The 18,424-nt window shown below is 40.8% G+C and overlaps 2 protein-coding genes across 2 annotated transcripts in view; one reads left to right on the top strand and one right to left on the bottom strand.

Moving 5' to 3' along the window:
- shank1 (SH3 and multiple ankyrin repeat domains 1) overlaps positions 1 to 5,162 on the top strand; it is a 176,761-nt gene extending 171,599 nt beyond the window's left edge. The window contains exons 25-26 of the mRNA XM_079564648.1: positions 1,925 to 2,815; positions 4,733 to 5,162. Of these exons, the coding sequence (XP_079420774.1) occupies positions 1,925 to 2,815; positions 4,733 to 4,820 (979 nt within the window). The 3' untranslated portion in view covers positions 4,821 to 5,162. The remainder of the gene's footprint in view (positions 1 to 1,924; positions 2,816 to 4,732) is intronic.
- An 11,638-nt stretch (positions 5,163 to 16,800) lies between these two features.
- On the bottom strand, positions 16,801 to 17,398 carry LOC306969386 (uncharacterized protein). Its single transcript, XM_079565005.1, has one exon. It carries the CDS (start codon positions 17,350 to 17,352, stop codon positions 16,852 to 16,854), a length of 501 nt encoding a protein of 166 aa, XP_079421131.1. The 5' UTR covers positions 17,353 to 17,398; the 3' UTR covers positions 16,801 to 16,851.
- Between the last annotated feature and the right edge of the window lie 1,026 nt (positions 17,399 to 18,424).

The following is an 18,424-nucleotide window of genomic DNA, read 5'->3' as shown; positions in this document are numbered from 1 at the left end:
TCTCTAGGGCTGAATTAGGAGGCACTAAGTTTAAGTTATAAAATCGGAAATATCAGGGCAAAGGCTTTTATAAAGAAATTATAAAAGCCTCAATAAACGATGGAACTTTCCTATGAATATAGACATATCCCTGACCTCCGTCTTTGTACAGCACATACATTTTCAAAAGTTATACTTATATCTATAGGACTGAAGCCCTTTTCACTGCAGTTTGATTAACATATTTGTTTGGTTGATCGGTCAGTTGCCATCATTTCCTCAATTGATTGAAAGAACTCTAAAAATTACTCATTCGCTATATGAAAGGGTAATAAACAAATTTAACAATGATTTTTAGGATAAGTAAGTCTATAATGTGTCTTTTAACAATAAAGTAGCATATTTTATAATGATAATGTATTGTTTATATTGAATATTTAATGTAAAATGACGTTAATCAATAATCAAGCTACCAATTAATGAATTAAAGAACAGGATGCCCTAGGTACTACTAATGTTAAATGATAATTATTGATAATATTGTTTGCTTGTGGTAAAGCTCCAACTCACTGAGTAACAACATCTTTGTGCTGTTACCCAAGTTATTATACTGTATTATTTTTCACCCATTTATGCTAATACACACTGCCTGACCAAAAAAAAGGGCTTCTTGGACCACCTTGAGTTTTGATTACAGCACGCAATAGCTGTGACATTGTTTCAATAAGCTTCTGCCATGTCAGAAGATCCAGTGTTCATCTTTCACTAAGATCTAGTATTGATGGTAGGAGAGTGTGACCACGGCACAAAGCCTTCTCCAGCACATCCCAACACATCTCAATGGGGTTCAGATGTGAACTCTGTGGCGGTCAATCCATGTGCGAAAAGGATGTCTCCTGCTTCATGAACCACTTGTATCACAATGTCTGAGGAATCCTGGCATTGTCATCTTGGAATATGCTCGTGCCATCAGGAAAGATGAAATCCATTGATGGAGTAACCTGGCCATTCAGGATGTTAAAGGCCACCGTTTTTCCGTACTGAGATATGTTCTTACCTGAGCTTAGACGAGTTGATTCTGTCTGGTCTTTGTGCGTGCGCTCAGTCCAATGGCCGTTGGCTGCTCTGCTTTTTGGCCACAATACTAGGGGCCGCCATTGCTGTAGTACCTCCATATCGCCGCTGGATCCCCATTGAAAAGCATTGGACTTTAGACACGTTAAAAACAACTTTAAAGCCTGGTCCCAATTTTTTTGGAACCATCTAGAGCTAGATATTCCTCCTGTGCTAACGCTGGGTTAGTCACAATTAAGGGGACCAGGCTGGTTTTCGTAAGAAGAATTTTAGAAATCTCGTACTTAATGAGGGTCACATGTCACGCAAGGGCCTTCTACAGTGAAGATCCCGCCCTTATGCCCTTTTTAGGAACATGCTTTGTCAGAAGCTGGGGAGGGGGAGTCTGTAAATCAGCCATGACTTCCCCCTCGACCATGGTCATTATGGTAAACGTGGAGGAGTGAGGAGAAGCTATCCATACAGTCTATGGTTTGACCCCATGGAGGAGAGAAGGAGGGGCTAAATGCTACAACATCTTCAGTCTTTCTGCGTGACTGAGCCCACGCACAAAGACCAGACAGGTACGCATCAACTCGTCTAAGCTCAGGTAAGAACATGTCTCAGTGTGGAAAAACGGTGGCCTGTTCCTTTAATGCAGTCAGCTTATCTCACTCTTTGGGCACATAGAGTTGCTGAACCTTGACCTGACCAACTGCAGCAACCCCACATCATTACAGTTGGTTAAATCCAGGCGGACACTTATTTTGGTCAGGCAGTGTATGTACTGGGTTGAAGATTTTGGAAATATATCTATTTGCGATTATGATTAGATTTGGAATTAATGTCCAAATCTAGTCATAATTCATTACCATTCGTGTTTCCTTTCCAGATTTTCAGAAGACTCTGCCTCTGCCCTGAGCCCTCCCTCGGTCCGCTCCCTCTCCCCCTCCCCCATTTCTTTATCCCAACCGTCCCTCTCCCCGTCTCCCACTCCGGCCTCGCAGTATCCCAACTGGGGTCGCTCTCCCTCCCCTCAGCCCCAACCTCCTCCGTCCCAGCCTCCACGCTCCCACTCCCCCATCTCCCCCACCGGCTACGCCCCATACCCGACCTCGCCCAAACATCGGCCCGTCTACCGCTCCAAGGCGCTCGAATTCCAGTTCATCCCAAGTCGAGAGACCAGAAAAGCTGAGTCCCATCTACAGAGGAGACGCGCCCCGAGTCCGCTCATATCCCCGACAGAGAGGCCCAAGCTTGCACCCCCGCGGCCCTCGTCGCTACCGCTGCTCCCCACATCACCCCTCTACAGCGCCATCTACGACTTACGTGGTTCCATAACACCCCCCTCCCCAGGAAACCCCCTCGGAGACCCCTATTTTTCACCCTCGCCTCCTCTGTTTGCCCCATCTGGCGCCCCACCACCACCGAACTCCACTTTAGTCGTGTCCCGATCGCTATCCCCAACCCACTTTCTATCTGGGACGTCCTCACCGCCGCTGCACCCTATCCCGCCCCCGCCTTGCCTGAGCTACCCACACCTGCCTCCCCCGTCCCCCACGAAACCGTTCGCGTCCAAGCCCCTGCCCTATTGGAACAAGTATGACGTGGCGGACTGGCTGGCCTACCTGAACTTGGGGGAGCACAGGGAGAGGTTTCTGGACAATGAGATCGACGGGACGCACCTGCCCTCCCTCACTAAAGAGGACTTTCTGGATTTGGGCGTGACTCGAGTGGGACACCGCATGAACATCGAGAGGGCGCTGAGGAACGTGATCGACAGGTAATGAGAAAGAACTATGTTGTTCACCTTAATCAATCCTTTTCGTAGTCATGGGGGTAATACAAGTGTTAATGGGGTGATTGGGGGGTGTTTCATCTCCCTCTGGTGTCTTTGGCCAGAAAACCACACTTGCAGCTTTCCAGCCACCAATACACACTAATGGAATCACGAAGAAGAAGCTAACAGGCTAACGGGCAAAGCTAACTGGGAGCTAGCGCCACTTAAACAGTATTTACAGCCAAGTTTGAGTGATAAAAATTGTCTCCATTGTGTAATTGCTTTAATTGCTGCTGCTTTAGTGCCCCGCTGAAACACTGTTCATGCCGATATAGGGCTTTTGTTTGTTGTTGCTTTTATTTAATTTAAAGGACTTGGCCTGTAGGCTTTATTGGATAGAACAGCACTGGGAAAGGAAAGTGGGTGAAGAGCAGAGGAGAGACTTCAACAAATTATCAGAGCCTGGACTCTCAGGCCTACACAAATTTAGTTTAAATTATTGAAACTACAATTCATTTTCTTGCTCCATATATTTATTTATCTAGATGTAATGTCCACATCACCACTTAAACATAAATCAGACAGTCACTCACTCAAGTAGTATTTTCTCTCAAGTACTTATTTACTTTTACTTGGATAATTGAGTCACTCCTGAGCGGCATATCAGACATTGGGCCGATATGAGGTATTTTACAATATCGGTCAAAACAATGCCAATATCACCAAAACCGAAAGTGGTAAAAACTCAGTTAGAGCTTTAAAATGAGCCCTCCCACAATTTCCTCGGTCTCAGGGGAGCGGAGAAACATCGCAGTGAAAATCACATGTTTATACCTATTTTACACATTTTATGTTTGTGTAAAGTGACCTTTGTGTATAATTTTGGAACCATATGAAATAGAGACTTACTGTTGTTTGTTTTTGGAATCTGCTATTGTTTTACAAATAAGCTCCCTCTGAAGTACCTACTAAACATGAATATACAGCGCCCCCTGCTGTCACAGTTCAACACTGAAGCATCATGCAGAGGACTAATAGACCAGACATTTTCCAAAATTATAAGAGGTGCAAATCAGCATCGGCCAATCAAAATCCCCAATAATCGGTATCGGCCTTAGATAAAACCTTTATCGGCCTCTGTTAAATACATATATGTAGTGAAAGACAGAGAAGAAAAAAAACTGCTCAAATAAACTACCAAACTATTAACTATTATATTTCTATGATTGAAACCTCTACTATATCAATAAATGTTTAGCTATAGACTATTTGAGAGAGTACTTAAAATATCGGCTATCGGCCAGGCTAACCCCCTTCATATCGGTATCAAACCCCTAAAATCCATATCTATTTTACTTTTTTGGGGGTTGCTCTTCCCTCCTCTGCTGCTGGGTGACAAAAGGCTCAGAGGTATATGTCAACCAGAGGGTTTGTTCTGAGACACTTCATCCCAATTGTACTAGTCCAACATCCGTAATGTGGCTTGTTGCATAAATAGAGAAGAAAGCAGTCCTTAAATACAATGGAATAAATTGGGATTTGAAGAGAGCAATGTGATTAAAGCTAGAAGTTATATGACAGTACTACACAGAAACAGAGAAATGAATAACTTTCGCATTACGAGTAAGCTGTTAGTTTTGCATTTAACTTAAAATGTGCATCTGAAATTAGTTCTAAATATTGGCTTGGGGAAACTCATTGAATTTGTTCTCTTTCAGACAGAACAGCCGAAAACATAATGAAGTTATTGCTTACCAATTGTGCGCCAAACTGTCTGGAAAACCCTGACTGTCTCCTAAAATCCCGAGCAGTTGCACAAGTCAAATCCTTTTTCGCTCTTTCCCCCTTAAAATAAACCAGAAAACCCCCGTCATTACCATTTCATGTGCTTATGTCCCTCCCGTCTGCTCGTGTCCCCAGGCTCTCCAGCAGCCCGTTCCCCATCTCCATGCTGTCTCCGCGGGAAGGGCAAGGCGACATGAGGAGGGACGACGGAAGCAGGAGCTGAGCCGGCGAAATCTGCCAAACGAGGAACCCGGGAGAAACGGAAGAAAACACGCCATTCGGAGTCAATGAGGGGGCAAGATACAACTGCTGCGGCTTCACACCATCGATTAAAAGGCAGGGGCAGACCTCACAGCGGGCGCGGGGGAACAGCTTTGGGACGTCCCGAAGAGAAATGGGGGAAACTCAAAAGGGCTGATGATCCATAGAATGAGAAGGGTACGCTGTTAGTGCAGGCGGGTTCAAGGCATTTTATTAGTGTTTCATTTGAACCATCTCGAGAGCAAACCGTTCTCTTCACCCTAAGAACTAATTGGAATATTGTGGGAAAAGTCCATTTGTTTCAGTTTTTGCAGAGGAAGCAATGATAGTTCAGTACACATGCATCAAAATGGGATGACGTTTCAATCGTTTGTTTCAAGGCCGTGTTCACATTTGGGCCAATTGAGGCGAATCCCGGTGCATTCTCTGGAAAAATGCTTAATTTGTGCAGCTGGCGAACGCAAAGTGACTCTCCCAAAACAGGCCATTTGCCCACTTCTCATCTTACAGAAGCGTGTTAGGGGAAATTAGACACAGGCGAATGGATAAGCTGCAGACACACCAACACAGTGTCTTTCTGTTAAAGTGATCGGCTGTAAGCTTTTAATGTTTAACAACTTTCTTAGACTGCGTATAACTGACTGCCTGGGCTGGTAATTTGACGTAATGTAAGTTAAATCATTTCCATTCATTATAAAGTTTCAGCAACCAATCAGAATCCACGGTGCCATAACTTTGACCAATAAGACCAATAAGGCCTATCAGGTCCAATCAGGAGGGAAGTGGGAGGAGCTTGATTGTTTTACCTTTGAAACTTCTTCTCTCTTGTTCCTTATTTTGCAAACTAGGAGTGGCTTCCAGGTCAAATTGGGGGATTATTTGCTTTTGAAATTTCTCTCTCTCCTTATTTTTTACAGTATTACACGTTATCACTTTAATATCACTACACTAAACCTTGTCGCCGTATTATTGAGGTCCAGTTCCGGGCTTCTGTCCAACATTGACACACTGCCCCCTTTTGGCCGGTGCTCTTACTGCGCCCCATAAATGAGGTCAAGACCGTAATAGCAAAGATCTTTAATGAAACTCGTTAGAATGGTAATTCTGGCGGCCATCTTGTGACTGGCCCTTCTAACACAGTGCAATGTAGTCAAATGGGATTATTTCCGTGATACTGTTTTTATCTATGTTTAGTTATCTCATGACTGATCATTCTGAATGTCATATCTGGCAAGAAAATTAAGTTTTTGCAGTTTTTCTAATTTTCAGTTATATAGGATGCGTAGACTTTAACTACATTTGTTCATGAATTTTCCTCGGTCAAACACTTTCAGTTCTATTAAAATACTACATTTGTTTCCTACTTTAAAACTGTATTTCTGTGCTTTTTAACACTACGTGACCAATATTTATTGAACATTAGACAACGATACAATAGGTACAGACGGCATCTCTGGAATTGCCCTTATATGGTCATGTTTGAAAACAGTTAAGGGGGAAAACAACTCAACTTTCTCTAATTATTAAAAAACTACTTTAACAAATGCTGAATTATGAATATAGTTTTCTACTAAATAAAGATACAAAGACATGGAGAGGAGCAAAGTGGTTCAACAGCCCATAAATACATGAATAACGGAGAATGATGCTTCATGTTAGCATCATGCTAATGCTAACTACTACTGCCGTTTTTTCGCTTCTACTGTGAATAAACATCCATTTATACTTGACTTCATTTGTATGTGATAAATAAGTTTATATGTTGCCAGACAATGGCTAAATAGTGTGAAAAACTGTGTTTCCCAAACGATTCTGTTTTCCCCTTGGTGAGGCCACGCCCCCTTCTATGATGAGATGCCGTCTGTATCTATGGACGCTAAGCACCCGAATGCTAACCTCTGAACCCTGGGAGTGAATGGAGAAAACAATGCTAATACGGCTTAACAACACGACTAGAAAAAAGACAAATTTCAAAGAAATGACCTGATCCTGACTGAGATACCTCGACTTAGAAGTAATGAACCAATCACAAACAATGAGTGTTTCTCACATTCTGCTGAATGTGAGAAATCAATGAATGTGTTGCACCTGGTTTTATAGGGGTTAGCCTAGCCAGCCAGTCACAAGATGGCCGCCACGTTTGCCACATCTATGAGCATCATGTCTGATCTCGAGTTTTATTATATATCTCTGCGTAATGTTATGGCTTTTTCTTTTTTTTTCTTATATTGTATAAACCTGATAAGTCCTAGTATTCTGGATATTATTTTAACCAACTCACTTTACCACATATGAAACAAATGCTTGAAGTATTTCACTTTGTGTTCCCCTGCACTGCCGATGTTTATTCGAACTACCAAACGGACGCTCATGGATATTGAATGGACTTTCCCATAATATTCCTAATTATTGTTTCCTGTTCTGAGCCCACTTATAATGTATAATTTGAACTAGGAATTTTAAAGCCCTAAAGAAGTATTTTTATTACAAAGTTTGAAGGTGCTACGGCTAAACTATAGTACGTACTAAGTGAAGTGAAATATTAGTAATGTAGTTATATAGCATAGCGCTTAGTAGTTAGCCAACAATTTGTAGTTTCGAGAGGTGTGATTGAACTGGAGCCATGGAGATTAAAACCAAACGGCTTTGTACAGCGGTCGGTTCGATATCTGCAAACTGTTGTTGACAATGAGTTGCTAATGGAGAAAATGTACCGTGTATATGCCACTATGTAACTTATAGACCCCGAAGCACTGTTCTGAATCCTGAAAACGTACAATATATTTATTAGAGACACTGCCACTTATCGAAGAATATAAGACTTTATTTTAGCACTTACAAATGCAGAGATTATCCAAATAACATTATATAACAATCACACAAGGAGAGCATTATGGGCTGAACAAGGGCTTTCATTTGGAGCCATAATGTTGAAAATTGTAGTGTATGAATACTATATTAAGAGAATAAAGAGAGTATAGACTATTATATGTAGAAAAATATCACAATCAATCCCAAATGTCCCTTATTGAAAATCATCTTCGGTCTAAATTTTATGATAAAAAAAATTATAAAGTGAAGGCGCTGTGTGTTCAAATCATGAATGGCCAAATGCTAGATGTAACTTTGAGGGATAGTCTGTAGCAGTGATGGCACAGGGGCCAAATCAGGGCCCCCACAGCTCCCATTTGGGTCTTAGACTTCATCTAGGTTCATCTACACTTTAATTTTTCTATTCTGGTACATTGGGCCTGCATTTGACCTGATCTCGACCTGATCAGGCGACTGGGCACTCTTCTCCAGATTTTGACTCAAAATCAGAAGCCACTTAGCTGAAGGAGCGTTTGTCTGTTCACCTTATTCAGCCTCGCTCACGTTTGTGGTGGAAGATTTTCCAGTTAGTTGCAGCACGTCCTGTGAGTCTCAGAGAGTGACGAAAATGAAATGGGAATAAACGGAAAAACCAAAAGTAAATAAGTTTGCGTGGCCTCAGGCTGATCAGAGTGGGGAGACGGCATGAAAAAGTGACCAGCGAGATTTTCAAAGCCGAACAATATATTTACTTATGGGAAGAATACTTAATAACTGTATATAGTTACAGAATACTGAATACATGCCTAAAATATTATGCAACATATTCTGTTACTTTGTCCAATCAGAGTATTGTATTCTGAATACTTAGAAGACTTTCACATTATTTGGCATTATATTTAAATACGGCGTATAATTAATTACTTGCTGCTATTCCCGGTACGCCGGTTTCCCCTACCATTAAAAACATGTACAATAAGCCAGGATGAATGAGAGCGTATTTGAGAGTGCACATGGGGGACGACGGATGGAAAATAGCCCATGGCTACAATCCGGTGTGGCGTGTTTACATGCATGAGACCCATGTATGTTCACTAACATGCACTGTCGCGACCAAATAAACCAATAAATAAATAAATAAACACGTGGCAAATGCGCACACATGTGCATGGTTTGTATGAACTGTGGCATCAGGCGTTTTAAATCTTAATTTCATTTCAGGAGGAAAAGGGTCATCAGTAAAAGCTCTTTCTTAATAATGTTGTGCAACATGAAGCTAAAATGTAATGATTGAGTACTGTGAGGTATTCCTTTGATTTTAGGAAAGTCACTTTATTCTGAATACTCTTAATTTAAATGAAAGAGTCACTGTACCAGAACACAGATCAAAATGAGTATTCTAAATGTCTTATATATAAATGTATTCAGTTACTTCCCAACACTGGTCAGAAATGTCAGATCAATAACATTCATTTAGACCAGCACTCTTAAGTTAGACCTGGAGTCTGACAAAGCACCGCCCAACGCTTGTTTCTGTATAAGGTGAACTGGACATGTTTTAAGTTTGCTGGGGCAAAAGTGAGACATCTGAGGAAAACACTAAGACGACTTGCTTGGTTATTGTACTGACTCGTCTGCCACAAAGCCAATACATTATAACAAGTCTATTTAAAGTGACCCAAACGGAGAAAGTGCCAAAGCTAAGACTATCCCTTTAAAGTCATTGACTTGGGTAACAGCTCCATCTAGTGGCCGTTTACTGCAACAGTTTAGAAGGCTTGAGACTCCCAATATGTGTCAAATATATATTTTTTACCGTGCCATAAAACTCAACAACAAACGAGCAGATGGCGATCATGTTTCCTTACACCACCACGTTTTTATTTCACACCGTATGACAACAAGTGACAGAAAGCTTGTGCGTTGTTGGATTTACTTGGCTGCTGGTTTGACTTTACCTCGGAAAAATCGAAAAAAAATAAAAATAAAATAAAAAAAATCTCGAACTAACTCTTTAACCATTTTAAGTATAGTCCTATAATAGCGACGCATTTACAGACTGGTCACTGTATCACAACTGTTTGTAGCAAAAACAAGTGCCCAGACTGACACACCACAAAGCTGCGCGCACATTTTACTTACTTACATACGACTTACGGAGGAGGATTTTACTCTAAGGACGGCTGCATGCATACACCAACATGTAGACACTTCCATGGCGCGTCTATGCATAGTTTTCAGGCGACGTCTTTGGGGGGCGGAGCTCACGGGAGGCACTGTTTGTTTACTGTAGTAATGATGACAATTGCTTAAAAAAAGAAGAAAAAAAAACAACACATGCATTTCAGTTGCCAGTAATATTAAAGTGCATATGACAGGTTGAACAAATACACCTGGTTGTTTCTGGTTTGACGTTTGGAGCGAGTCCCGAACTAAGATGTATAAACCTGAAGGTGCTCAAATTAGCCGTCCATTAAATTTAATGTATGTGTTTCAGCTATGAGACTTTTCCCTGTTATTGACGCCATTTTGAGGACTCTTTTCCACACAAAATATATCAAATGTTTTGTTTTTAATTGTTCATTTCTAAGGATTGCATTACTTTAAATAGCATGGATAGCCAATGATCTATCTTGTTTTTTTGTTTTTTTTCCGCAGCCCTTATTCCACCTAAGCATCTCTACTCTAAGGAAAAACTTACAAATATCATTTTGCAGTATATCGCGATAAGTCTCGGAATATAGAAAAAAATTTTTACAAATGTTTTTGACTCAAAGATAGTTGAATCCAGATTTGGTACTGATTGGTTTAAAGCAGTACTAAGTAACTTGTTTAGCTTAATAAATCCTTGTCGTAGTCCCTCTGGGGGTAATACAAGTGTTTATGGGATGACTGGGGGGGGTCTTTCATCTCCCCCTGGTGTCTCTGGCCAGAAAACCACAATTGCAGCTTTCCTGCACCGGGTCGGAGTCACCAATACACACTAATGGAATCACGAAGAAGAAGCTAACAGGCTAACGGGCAAAGCTAACTGCGGGCTAGCGCCATTTAAACATTATTTACAGCCAAGTTTGATTGAAAAAAATCATCTCCATTGTGTAATTGGATGTAAAATATCCCTCTCTCCCTTTGTCTTTTCTGTCAGCGTAGTATTTACTCTCACGGACAATTAATGAGTAAAAAAACACATGCTACAACACCTGCAGTGGCGCTTATGGCCTCTAGGGGCATGAGTTACTTGGTTCTGCTTTAAACTAAAGAAACAGACTTCTAAAATGCTTCTGCCATTTGCGCTTTTCAAAACGTTTTAATCAATGTCAGGCAGATTTATATTTCATTTATACATTTTGGAAACTTTCTTATTAAATTAATTAATGCGCAATATGTATCGCATCGGGGCTTCAGTCCAGCCCTAGTATTTTATAAACAAGTTATGGATTTTGAAGGGAGAAAAGGTCCATGTTGTTGTAATTATGGGCGTTATGGGAAGAATTCTCCCTGTGCTGAAATGCCACTAATCACTAAACAATCCAGATGTTTCTAATACATTCATGGTCCCAGTGCGGGAATTATGATGGTGTCCCTCTTCCTTTGGCACTTAAAAAACATAGTGTTTTCCTTCACAAAATAGACACTTCACTGCCATAAAATTATTGTTAATACTTCCCACAGACAGTCATCCTACCAAATTAAGTAAAACATAACCCTGTCAAATGCACTTTAAAGTCAAATGATTGTAGTTTTGCTTTTCATTCAGCCACACTCACCTTTTATGCAAAAATCATGCAAAATGAACTGTTTATTCATCGTTATACTTCTGTAAAAAACCTCACTGCTTCTGTGCAAACCCGGTGGCTTCTCCCTTCAAGCGATGTCGCCGAAAGCTACGAATAACCGCGCTACAATGTGAAATTATATATAACAGAGTATTATTTAAAAAAAAAAACGGACTTTGGATATTTATCCCGGGGAAGCGATCTCCCGATGGATTTTTATTTATTTATAAGAAGCCGGAAAGACTTTTGGAGATGAGAGAAACAGGGGGACTTGGGACACACCGACGAAAAACTGCCATTTATTTATTCATAGACTATTATAGACTCTGTCCCAAGATCCGCCCCCTTGTTTTTGACCGATTTCTTTCTCCACGAGGAAAGGGAACTAAGAAGGACCCCACAAACCGACACGGGAACAGACCGGAGCGCTTCTACTGAATACATGGAGTTTTCATACTGCAATTGTTCTTATACGATTTTTAAACTTTAAAAATGGGATATTGATACGAAGAGGTTTATTGTTACTGTTTGTCATTGTGATCATCGTCCTCACTGCTATTGGCTGGAGTTATTGAGATTTTATAAGTGAGTACAGGTTGATGTTTGAGGTGATTGTTGGGGGTTTATAGGGCAGGTTAGCACAAGGTCTCTTAATATAGAGGCAGGATTTCTTTTTGCTACTCAACTGCTTCATAGCCTTTACGTGTTTGTTTATTTTTCCTGGTATTTATTTTATTTAGTAGCTACTTCAATGTATCATAGTATTGTTGCATTTTTTATTATTATTTTTTTTTTCATAATTTTTTTGGGTGGCAATTTTCACAGTTTTTCTTTGCTAATTTTACGCTATTTTCTTTAATGTGCTATTTTGAATGGTGACTCTCTCTCTTTCCCTTTTCATTCGTTTTTTCTCTCCTATTATGGCCGTTTAGGTTAAAAAATATTCCCTCAAACTGACCAAATCCTCTACTAATGTTGGCCTCCATTGTCGGTACAGTATGTAATAAGATTTATTGAATTTTCAGGCATTACATCTCATTATTTTGACACATTTTTGGGTTGACCATTCGCATCAACACGTCAACAAATCATAACACGATGCAGACCGGACACACAAGACATTTAACACTAGAAGTCAAAGGCAATCAACGTCGTAAAGCACATTTTTCACACTTATTATTCATTATTATCGTTGGCTCTTACAAAATGGCATAAATTAATCATTATGGCCTCAAATTATGATTTTATAAAGACGTGAATAAATAAAACATAAATGCTTACCATTGGAATTGGAATTAAATCTGTCCAGCTCTCCATGACATGCTTGTATTTGCATCATCAGAGTATGGACATCACTAAGGTGCGCAAACATTAGCTACATACTTTACTTTGTGTGTAGATCATCTCACTTTATCAGTATTCCTGACTTATAAAAACATTTATGTCCAATGAACTGGTTGATTCTGCACATTTATACCAATAATCATGAATTTTGACGACATACAGAATTCTAATTTAGTCTTTTTATTTCTCTCCATGTACATTTTGTGAACTTATTTCATTCAAACTGTATGTTACTGATGGTGCGTCTCCCTTGAACAAATCACCAAACTTGCTCCTAGTGCTTTGAATTTGAACGGTTTAAGGCTCGATAGTGTCTTTGGAGGCTTCAATGTTTTGTCCAGCGGTTCTCAACTGGTGGGTCGGGACCATAGATATAAGCTAGAAGAGATAACCTGTGTTCCATTCAGTCCCCCTACGAAGCCTGTTCCTTAAAGGGGCAAGATGCAAGTTGGCCATTTTATAATCACTACTGCCACTTCAGGTCATACGTGTAACTGCAGCTTCTATAGTGAGCTCGTGCATGACGGCACTTCAGACCTGAAGTAACAACGTTTTAAGTGACCGTGCAGGATTATAGAGGCAGTTGTGGTGAACAGGTCTGAGCTCATTCTACATTTTAGGACATGGCTGGAATATGTAGCAGGAGGAAAATACATAATTTTAACATTTTTAAACTCTTTTTAGTCCCTTTAAAAGGGCAAAAATGCGGAAAGCCCCGGCTACAAGCCTCCACAGAGCTCCAGAGCCTGTCAATCATAGATTTAAGCTTCAGCTTTTCTTTCTAACATGCAAAAAACAGCATGGTTAAAAATATGACACCTGGCCCAGTGTCGTCACGTGGGTCATGGCATATGTTAGAAAAAGAAAAACTCTTTGGAGCCAGGCTTTTAAGCTGTTTAAACGAGGCCCAAAGCTATATAGGAATTAATGTTTACCAAGTGTCTTTTGGAGTCGCCCCTGGCCACCAGGGGGTGGTATTACAGCAATGTCAGCTCCCCGCCATGAGGACCAAAGAGAAACGCTTTTCACACCCATTGGTCGGGACCCAAAATGGCACCATAATGGGTCGCAAGTCGTTCCCTTTCAATATTTGCAGTATGACATAGTTCTTAAGGACTTTTATCAAGTTATTTTCATCTATAAAAGCTCATCTAATGCTTCTTCAATAATTATACTATATAAAAAAATGAAAGTGTTATTTGTTTCACGGCTTGTTGTCGTAAATGCTGGTGGAAGTTGAATCATTTCGAAAACCATTTTCTTTTTTTATCTAGTTATATACTCGCTGACAAAAATGATGGAGAATGATCTGTCGTAGTTCGAGTCACAAACTCATTTTCATGTAGTTTTAGTCTAGTTTTAATATTTGACAAAAACTAAATGAAAACACATTCAAACTAATGTTGAATATGACACTGCAGACCTTCTTTCTTAATCACAAAAAGGTTCACTTTGCGCATCGTTTAAAGATTCATATATATTTATCCCGTCACTATCACTGAAATCCACTTTGTTCCTTCATTTCCCACAATCACTGCATACTTCAAGGGCTCTCCCATCCCCATCTCGCACCTTCACCCGTCAGCTGCATTCTACCATATTAGTTCACACTTATCCCTATTTTTATCCCTTCTTTCAATCATTGTCAAAGCTTCCTTTATTGCAAACCGCTGGAGGAACAACAGCAGATCTAATTCTAGGGGGAAATAGCAATAAGGACGATGAAAATAATGCTCATGTCTTTATGGTTTAAGATGTGTAAGTCTCAAAAAGGTTTTACCGAATCTCTGTCTTCCAGATGTTTAACACAAAAAGGTACATTGTATTTATTTATAAATATATATATTTATTTGAGCGTGCTTCCCGTGCAGCTGTGGCCATTCCTCACGTGTGCGAAGCTTCACCACGACGCCGTTTGGTGATTTGAAGAACGGATGCTACTTTTTCTGTACAGTCATATGTACAAACCACCAGTCCGCCATTTTTACCCACCATATTAGGAGGAATGTGGGCAGAAACGTGGCATCGACGAGAAATCAAGGCTTGCAGTTCGAAGCAGCGTGACGGAGCGGCCGAGATGCACGGGAAGCACGGGTTTTTATTTAAGAGGAATTTTAAAAAATGAGAATGAAGAGCCGAAAGCTGACTTACAGACTATACGAGTGTATGTGATATGCATATACACCTTCATATGAGTATATATGAATTTCAGATGTTTTAAGAGATAATAAATTGTTAGAATTATAATAAAGAACAGTTTAAACAAGGCTGGAGTCGTTACTGAAGATTGATTTTGAGTTTATGTCATTTTACAGTCTTTATAAGGGCTGGATACCTTTAACCTGTTACTCGCCGTCCTGGCTGAATAGGGGTTCCGGTTAGAAACGGCAGATTTCACTCACACAGATCTTACACAAATTTTTAGAAAGTAGAAGGTCTTGGCTTTCAAATGAGGTGTCACACTGGCATATAGACTCTAAGGTGTCAAGTCAATACGCTTTCAGGTTTGGAAAAGCACAATTGCTAACCCTAAGATGGCAGGAGACAGGTTAAAGACCCTATACCTGATTTATTTCTGGTTATGGTATGAAATCATAGTATATCAGTCATTTCAGACAATTGTGGAAATGCAGTGAATCTTATAAAGTATAATATAATAAAAAGGTTGGAATGAGTTTGGACCGCAACTGACAATTCTATTTACTCGCACTTTCTTTCAGTATTTGTAACCAACGATGCCAGTATATCAGGAGGAAACATGAGGTCCCAAAAAATATTTTCTTCAGAGCTAAAGTTTTGATGCCTGTTGGGTCCAGAGACGGCACTAAAGTGACTCATTTCAGCTCCAATGAATAAGAAAAAGTATTTCATGAAATAAATGCATATTGTGTTTTATGGTTCAGTCTTGGCATCGAACAAACTCTTTCAGGTATGTGACTCATAAACCAAGTATTGTTGAAGTCAGTGGTTCCCAAGCTGGGGGGCGCCCGGGATTCCAGGGAGGGCCCCAGAGCTTTGACTGGTCACAGGGTCAGGTCACAAATGATATGTGCAAAATAAATGGACTAAAATCAAATATGACTAAGTACTACAGGTGCATTAAACTCCCCCATTTCAGTTGATTTGTTTGAAATACTGATTAGCAATTATTTTCATGTTTTGATACATTTGTGGGGGCAGAACGACGACAGCACGTGCAGGGGGGGAAAAAAGTTTGGGAACCACTGGTCTAAGTATTGGCAGCAAAACAAACGTAATCAGCCCTCGTCTTGACATGTTTAAGGATGGGTAACCTTTCCATCAAGCGGTCTTCTCTTCTGTACTCAGTTGAAGTCTAAAACGTTCAACTAGAGTACAGAAGATAACTCAAAGACCTTCATTGAAGATGGACAACTCCTGGACGACAGAGCTTACACAGACAAAATTCTGTATCTTTCGGTTTATCGTAGTATTTATCAGATGCATTTTGTGGATGTAGGAAAACCACTGCAATCACTGTATAAATAATTTATTTGGTACAATACAAGTAATAGTTATAGAGCTCAGCTTATGTACTATATACACTGCATAAAACAAATCCATAAACATTCAATAAGGTGCAAAGAAACTAAACAGTTGTAAATCCATACATTGATAATTTTATTATTTATTAATTAGACTGTATGGTTCTATTATAGTGCTTAGTTGAAAAGCCATGAAGATAAACAGATCGAAGGTGATGCTCTGTGTAATATCACACAGTTCAAACAAACATTTCATCTTTACTCAAGACCCTTCATTTAAGATGGAAAACTCCTGTACGACTGAAAGCCTACACAGACATATGGATATTAACTGTAAATAGACTTGATTCATGTCACACTTTTCCTCCTACATGAAGTTCTCAAAGCACTTTACATCAAGGAACCACTCGCCCTTTTATGGGTAAAGTGTCTTGCCAAAGGACACAACGATAACTGATTCAAGGACTACCCGCTCCACCATCCAGCTTAAGATACATTTGAGTTGAACTAAAATCTTTATTTAATGCATCCTTCTGTACAACAAACTGAGCGACAGCGCTCACACCTGCCAGCCCTTGTCCTTTCGTTTATGGTCCACTTTTGGAGCGTCTGTCCTGGGCGTCGGCTCTGGTTGTGTGGAGCCTGAGCTCGCTGTGGTCTCAGCGCTCTGCCCCGGGTCAGACGGGGGGTTAGGAGGCGCCCCTAGCGGTGTTTTGCTGTATCCGAGTCTCTTGAGCGTCCTGCGTGTGGTGCGCTCAGAGATAGTCTTCTGCTGCCCGTCGTTGTAGCGCGCGGTCAGCTCGGCCACTGTGGCCTCTCGGTCGCCCTGAATGAGCCGGTCCAGCCTCCTCTGGCCCCGGTCGTCCACCAGACACTTCCTCCCACACGACTGCCGGGCGCTCGACACCACGCGCTTCTCCGACCACTCCCTGAACACGCGAGACACCGTGGTCCGGGAGTAGCCCAGGAGGTTCGCCACGGCAGACACACTCAGACCGGCTCTCCTCGCTCCCACCACCAAACCACGATCGAACTCACTCAGGTCGCTCTTCTTCCCCATGACGAGGATTTAACCAGGGTTCAAGTCGGCGGGATGTGGCGCCATCTTGAGGCTTCCTGGGGAAAAATGTGTTCCTCGTTAAGATGGTAAGCAATACAATTTAAATTAAGATTCAGTGTTTACATCACAAATTGGTGGTGATGGGCTCCTTAAGGTTTCTACATGAAGCATTTCCCCTGAATCTGTTCACTGCTTGCCAATTTAATGCAGTTTATTTTTTTTACATACAGAGATGTTAGTACCCGTTTGTACCAGTCGGGTCTTGGTGTGTCTGTTGAGTGAAGATATAAGTGCACGGATGTCGAAGTACTCCTGGTATTATTATGTCTTAAATATAGTTCCCCTCTTTATTCGCCAAGAAAAGCCACATTGTTTATTGTTGTGTAACTATACTTTCTCAACCATATTTAAATAGGGAGAACGTGGAGGAGCTTGGTAGGTTCTATCTTCTCCTCGTTTGGAGCTATAGTGGAGAGGAGAGGCTAAATGCTAACGCCATCTGTGCTGTGTTTATGTGACTGAGGGCACGCGTGAAGACCAGACGGGTACAAATGAACTCGTCTAAGCTAAGGCAAGAACATCTCAGTCTGTATAAACAGTGGCCTATTCCTTTAATAGTATGCCAGTACATCATTTGCATAGAGTACATTTTAGCTGGAAGGCCGTGGGATGTTGAGATCTTGTAAAAGAAATTAACTAAATCAGTCGTTCCAAACACCAAATACTAATCTTGCGACATATGTACCACCAGGACAAGATCTCAATACATCTAGATACATTTTATAATGAAATGGGTCTTAATAAACCAGTGCAAAGTGTATCGAAGCCAGAAAAACACCTAAACCAAAAGCAAGAAAGGAAAGCAACTCTTAAATCTTTAATTTCATGCGCAAAAGCATACTTTCTTTGTGTGTGCAAACAGTAATGTGATGTTTATATAAATCTCTTCAGACTCAGCCTTGTCGGGGCAGAGCAGCACTTGTGTCAGCAGAAACAGTCTGAGCCCAGTGCAAAGACATCAGGAGAGATCCACACAGTACAACAGCAAAGCACCTCAGAGGCCACTCACCTC

The sequence above is a fragment of the Gobius niger genome, assembly GCF_951799975.1.
Source record: "Gobius niger genome assembly, chromosome: 10".
Classification (NCBI taxonomy): Eukaryota; Metazoa; Chordata; class Actinopteri; order Gobiiformes; family Gobiidae; genus Gobius; species Gobius niger.
Note: the sequence above shows the minus strand (reverse complement) of the source record. Positions and strands in the feature narration are given on the sequence as shown.